Below are 6,937 nucleotides of genomic sequence, written 5' to 3'. Positions count from 1 at the left end.
TGGTTAGACCTACTGACAGTCCATGAAGATCGACACAAAACTAACAAGGCATTGAAGTTATATTCGTTAATAATTACATTTAACGCCCTTAATAAAGCACTATGTAACCCCATGCTATTACACTGGTGTTACTGGTGTGATTACAGTACTACACATGTATTAGAGCAACTTATTTTAAAGTATAACCAAGCAGACAAGAATGTTGTGAGTAATGTTTTGCATAAGGATCCGATATTTGTGCGTAATGACTTTGCGTGGGAAGATGTTGCTGTTCTTTTTGGACAATTTTTTAGGAGGTTGTTAATTTCCTAAACACAACGTGTCATACACAGGGACCTACTGTGAAACTGTTTGGGGCGCCATTAGGGACAGTAGTACCGTAACCGTTCTCAGTACAAAGATGAGTTTCTCTCCTTCGACCCGCGGCGTAGCCTACAAGACGAGTATATCTCATTCAGCTGCATTTTTCTTCCTTTGCTTGGTGTCCAAGTTAACTACGTTCTTCTGATTGGGTGGATTTGTTATTCCGCTTGAATGGACCGCGTGTAGATTGGCTGCAGAGAGGTTTACGTCATCCAACTAGAGGAGGTTTACTTGGGATTTTCGTTCTGTCACTGTCAAATGTAGAGCAGGCGACCATTGGGGACAAGGTAGCGTTGAACAGAAGAGAGAGAGATATATAGATAGAGAGATAGAGAGGACAGTAGTCGCGTATTGTCGCAACATTTTCTTGTGCGTGCATCATTATAAACTTAGTGCCAGCCAGGTCTTCTGTATTAATTATTGCATGCGTAGAGCAGATCATCCAGCGTTGGACTGGCATCTGGTTACGAAAGAAACGGGACGGCACCAGTGGAAATACTATCTGAAAACTCCATTAGCCTTGCTTCGTTCGTTTTACAATTGCCAGCAGTCACAGTCACAGCAGCCTATTTCCGAGGACGCGAATCGCGATCACAGGGACCGCTGGAGAAGTCTCACGTTTTGTCGTTTGATTTATAGACTGGTCACTGTAATTTACGCAATAGCCTAGTTTTCTGGACTCCTTGCAATTTTTTTTCTCTTTGGTCCAAAGTAGTCCATGCAAGCCTAGTTGCTATACCATTTTTTAAGAAACCTACGTGACAGACAGATTCAATCATTACTCTCAAAAGGGACAAACGAGGTGGGTGTTTTATTATTGTTATTATGGATCTGAATGTGTCGCATCATGGCACTTTAACGTGATTTATTACAATGCCTGTTATACGTAACAATAATGAAGGTTTAGGTCCAATTGGGTGTGAAAGGTTCCACAAAAAAAAAGAGAATAATATACTTTTATTGTTCGTCTTTGCGTATGATTGTTATATCATGTTAATATTCTATTAATTAACCTAACCTCTATAACGTACTGTCAATATTTTATTGTATATTTGTAAATATAGAGAGTCTGCGTTCAAATAAGGGAATTGGTAAAAGTATCCTGTGCATGTTCTTTACGTTCTATTTTGTCCACGTTTGAATTTTCTCGACACGGGCAATACATATAACACCTTCTTTACAGTGTTCCACTGTAGTCTGCTGTAGTGTATTCCATTTACTTTTTACTTTCCATTAAAACGCAACCATCAGATTGCCAGAACGGGAATGGGGGTTGTTTAGCCTTGGGCTGCAGCCGGTCTGGGTTGCCTGATCTGTTTTGTATTTCTCCCCGACTCCATCTCACTGCCTTCTAAATTGCCTGTCCGTGTAATTACTTGAGTTAGCCCATTTAAGTTAAAAGCTTTACCCCCTCAAATGTCCTCTCTTCCCCAACCCGGAATGAAACTTGACATGGCCCATCTTATTTATCCAGGGAGTCACTTTCGGGCCAGCTTTTTGATTCATCTCCTTTTAGATTTAATCAGCACTAAGGTATAGCTTGTCCCTAAGAGCCTCTGCTAATGGGGTTAGTGAATGCTTTTCTCAGTGCAGCGTTTTCTCCCCCTTCCCTTCTCCTCTAATTACCTTTCAACAAAGATTTGTCTCAGCTAGCCATGAAGTCTGCCCTGCATGCTGAACATTGGGAAAGGATTAGAATTCAAATATATTAGTTTCAGATCAGTTTGAACAAAAAGTGTTTTTGCATTGCGTAAATAGATTATCACAAATAGGATAGTAATAGTAATAGTCTATGTAATACGTTAATCCATAGTAGCCCGTGATATCAGTAGATTTGAGTCCCTCTTTAAAGGTGACACATGCTAAACATTGATAGGGTCCGTTCCCCCTGCAAAGTCTCATACAACTTTGATGGTTTTTTCAATTAATAGCACTCCTGTGTTCACCCAGTCTTCCCTCCGTTAGAAACAAGCCGATGCAGACCACCCTTCTGCCTTCCATAGAAAGAGAACATTGACAGGTGTGCAGAACAGCGTGGTACAGAGTAATGTTCTGTTCTAAAGTCATTAAGAGCCCAACAAAAGGCAGGGCCCCTGTGCAGCTCTGCTCTAATTGTCTGGCTGGCTCTTGGTGTTATCAGTGAACACACATTCTTCACATCACACCGCAGCCACAGAATGGATGGAGTAAAAACAGCATTTAGATGAGAGGAGAGAGACAGTGTGTGTGTGTATGTGGGGAGATATATATATATATATATATATATATAGAGAGAGATAGAGACAAGCGAGAGAGAGTCAGAAAGATCAAGTGCAGATTTAGTACAGTAAATGAGTTGTAGCCCTTCTCCTCTGTAACTCTGGAACAGAACCACTGAAGAAGGGATGGAAGTGTTCTACTGTTGTTTATAACTACAATTATTACAGTCTGCAGTCCTTTTACAGCTTTGCCAATACTTCATCTGACTATAACAGGCTAATAACTTATGGATACCACATTGGGAAGATTTTTGACAGTGACAGTTTGTCTGGAATAGCACTCTGTAGGTATAGGTCTATATGGTCTGTCAGTTGTTTGTACTACAGACGACCTACAGACAGAAAGTCAACATAAAGCTTTGACAGACTACAGACAACATTACCGATGCTATCAGACCCAAACTGGAGCTTTTTTTTTTTCCCACAAACAACCGACAGACACTACAGACACTGTCTGTCTCAGACTAGAGCTTTTTCAGCCTGCCTGGGTTGCCTCGTTGGTGAGGATGAGGTGTGGTTAACATGTGGCTGATCACGTGACCCCGAGAAAACAGCGTAATTTAACACTACTTTAATTACCTTGTTACAACACTGGCCTCTCTGTCGACCAGGAATTCAAATGTAGGCTAATTGAAAATTCAGTTGGTTCAACTTCACATGTATAGGCCTATTTTTGTAGCTTGGCTGCCAAAATGCTGCTTTGGACCAAAAATTAAGTCGTGACTGCGTTGTAAATTGGCCATTATAAAACTTTTGCTAGAAGTATATTTAAAATAAATGTAAGTCTTATCTCAATAATAAGCACACTTTTGTTTGAAATGTAAAATGAATGTAGAATGTAGAATACTTGTAGTTCCAATATGAGCTGGGGGGGATATGAGCTGCCATGAACCGCAATGTTCCAATATGAGCTGCCATAAACCGCAATGTTCCAATATGAGCTGCCATAAACCGCAATGTTCCAATATGAGCTGCCATAAACCACAATGTTTCAATATGAGCTGCCATAAACCGCAATGTTCCAATATGAGCTGCCATAAACCGCAATGTTTCAATATGAGCTGCCATGAACCGCAATGTTTCAATATGAGCTGCCATAAACCGCAATGTTTCAATATGAGCTGCCATAAACCGCAATGTTCCAATATGAGCTGCCATAAACCGCAATGTTCCAATATGAGCTGCCATAAACCGCAATGTTCCAATATGAGCTGCCATAAACCGCAATGTTTCAATATGAGCTGCCATAAACTGCAATGTTCCAATATGAGCTGCCATAAACCACAATGTTTCAATATGAGCTGCCATAAACCGCAATGTTTCAATATGAGCTGCCATGAACCGCAATGTTTCAATATGAGCTGCCATAAACCGCAATGTTTCAATATGAGCTGCCATAAACCGCAATGTTCCAATATGAGCTGCCATAAACCACAATGTTTCAATATGAGCTGCCATAAACCGCAATGTTCCAATATGAGCTGCCATGAACCGCAATGTTTCAATATGAGCTGCCATAAACCGCAATGTTTCAATATGAGCTGCCATAAACCGCAATGTTTCAATATGAGCTGCCATAAACCGCAATGTTTCAATATGAGCTGCCATAAACCGCAATGTTTCAATATGAGCTGCCATGAACCGCAATGTTTCAATATGAGCTGCCATAAACCGCAATGTTTCAATATGAGCTGCCATAAACCGCAATGTTTCAATATGAGCTGCCATAAACCGCAATGTTTCAATATGAGCTGCCATAAACCGCAATGTTTCAATATGAGCTGCCATAAACTGCAATGTTTCAATATGAGCTGCCATAAACCGCAATGTTTCAAAAAGAGTTTCCATAAACCACAAAGTGCACTGTGTCAGACAACAATATTTTAGTTAACAAAACACTGAAAACACCATCTGAAACACCTGAGTGCTGCCTTACAGGTTGTAGAAAAGTGAATTCCTGCACACAACAAGATATAACCTATAACCTCTGCAATGTTTATTGTTTTGTTGTTTCGGTCAGCAACCTTTTTCTTGTCTTAATATGTTCCAGGTGTCACTACCTGTTAGTCACCACCTGTCAGTCACCACCTGTCAGTCACCACCTGTCAGTCACCACCTGTTAGTCACCACCTGTCAGTCACCACCTGTTAGTCACCACCTGTTAGTCACCACCTGTCAGTCACCACCTGTCAGTCACCACCTGTCAGTCACCACCTGTTAGTCACCACCTGTCAGTCACCACCTGTCAGTCACCACCTGTCAGTCACCACCTGTCAGTCACCACCTGTTAGTCACCACCTGTCAGTCACCACCTGTTAGTCACCACCTGTTAGTCACCACCTGTCAGTCACCACCTGTTAGTCACCACCTGTTAGTCACCACCTGTCAGTCACCACCTGTCAGTCACCACCTGTCAGTCACCACCAGTCTTATAACAACCTTCTTAATCGCTTGTGTTTTTTTTCTTCATAACCAGGAACAATGCTTCAAAATCAATACTAGCAGGAATCCTTATCGTTTCTGTATTTCTTAACCAGTGACAAATACTGATATCAACATGTTTGTGTCTCTTGTTATTTCTTCACTAGGGACCATGGTGAATCCTGGAGGTAGCAGCCAGCCCCCTCCGGTGGGAGCAGGGTCCCTGTCCTGGAAGAGGTGTGCGGGCTGCGGGGGGAAGATCGCTGACCGCTTCCTTCTCTATACCATGGACAGCTACTGGCACAGCCGATGCCTTAAGTGCTCCTGCTGCCAGGCCCAGCTGGGGGAGATTGGCACCTCCTGTTACACCAAGAGCGGCATGATCCTCTGCAGAAACGACTACATCAGGTGAGACTGGCGGGTTAAGGTCGGCAGGGCCTGCTGGGAATGTGTGAGTTTGTGTTAACATCGGTTGAGGGCTCGGGCGCAGGTGGCTGTGTGTGTGTGTGTGTGTGTGTGTGTGTGTGTTTTTGTTGTTGCGTGTGTGAATTGTGCAGATCACCCTTCAGCGAGGGTACATACAGGTAACATGTGTGGGTGTTTATGTGTTTCTGTCTGTTTGGGTGCTTTGGTCTGTTTGCGTGTGTGTATTGTGCGGTACAGATCTGCCCTCAAGCAAGTGTACAGATACCGTAACATACTGTATATAATTTTCTATTCTGGAATGACAACTTGTATCGATGGATCTATGTCCCACATTCATTTCCTGACAAAAAATGTTACTGTCAAGAAAAATAAAGGTGACACCCTGGTTTAAAGGGGACGCCCTGGTTTAAAGGGGATGCCCTGGTTTAAAGGGGACGCCCTGGTTTAAAGGGGACGCCCTGGTTTAAAGGGGACGCCCTGGTTTAAATGGGACGCCTTGGTTTAAAGGGGACGCCCTGGTTTAAATGGGACGCCCTGGTTTAAATGGGACACCCTGGTTTAAATGGAACGCCCTGGTTTAAATGGAACGCCCTGGTTTAAATGGGACGCCCTGGTTTAAAGGGGATGCCTTGGTTTAAAGGGTACGCCCTGGTTTAAATGGGACGCCTTGGTTTAAAGGGGACGCCCTGGTTTAAAGGGGATGTCCTGGTTTAAAGGGGATGCCCTGATTTAAATGGGACGCCTTGGTTTAAATGGGACGCCTTGGTTTAAATGGGATGCCCTGGTTTTAAAGGGGACGCCTTGGTTTCTGGGACAATAGAAAAGAAAGGAGAACATTTTTGTTGCTAGTTAGGAAAAGTGCACCTTATGTATTCTTCTATCGAGATGTAGAATGAATGAAGTCATGGATATGAAATGAAGGAGTTGTTGACCTGTTGTTGACCTACGTTACAGGCTATATAACGATGTATGGAAGCACGGAATGTATTTTCCATTCAGAATATGGAGAACACGTGTCTCAAAGCCTTGTTTAAAAGTCCCTCCTCGTTGAATTCTCTCCGTACTATTCTTAAAAAGAGGTCAAACTGACTGCTGGCATGTTGACAGAGAACAAGACGAAAAACAGTCTTTTTCTAATAGAACATCTGCACGTCTGTTTGTTCATCGTGCCATTTTTCATCAAGCAGCAAAAGGTGGGAGCCTGGCTAAGGGCTTTTCCCCAGGGTTTGTATTTGCTTTACGAGATGCTAGGAGAGACTATACAGGACAGGCACCTTTTAGCACTGGGGGGATTTAAAAGGGTTTCTCATCCTGTTTGGCAAGTTTGTGTATCAGAAAAGAGATAATTTAATTAACAAAGAGGGTCTTTTTAAATATTTATATAAAGTGTGTGGAACACTTAACCAGCTAGCGCTTGATGACGGCAGGCGGTCTCATTCTGCTAATGCGGAATCGCCTGATTTGACAGC

General features: G+C 42.6%; 1 protein-coding gene across 1 annotated transcript in view; it reads left to right on the top strand.

Moving 5' to 3' along the window:
* The first annotated feature begins 631 nt into the window (after positions 1-631).
* Positions 632-6,937, top strand: part of lmo4b (LIM domain only 4b) — a 42,852-nt gene continuing 36,546 nt past the window's right edge. Inside the window, exons 1-2 of the mRNA XM_065009332.1 lie at positions 632-1,165; positions 5,210-5,450. Coding sequence (XP_064865404.1) covers positions 5,215-5,450 — 236 coding nt within the window. The 5' untranslated portion in view covers positions 632-1,165; positions 5,210-5,214. The remainder of the gene's footprint in view (positions 1,166-5,209; positions 5,451-6,937) is intronic.

This window comes from Oncorhynchus nerka, linkage group LG24 (genome assembly GCF_034236695.1).
Source record: "Oncorhynchus nerka isolate Pitt River linkage group LG24, Oner_Uvic_2.0, whole genome shotgun sequence".
Classification (NCBI taxonomy): Eukaryota; Metazoa; Chordata; class Actinopteri; order Salmoniformes; family Salmonidae; genus Oncorhynchus; species Oncorhynchus nerka.
Note: the sequence above shows the minus strand (reverse complement) of the source record. Positions and strands in the feature narration are given on the sequence as shown.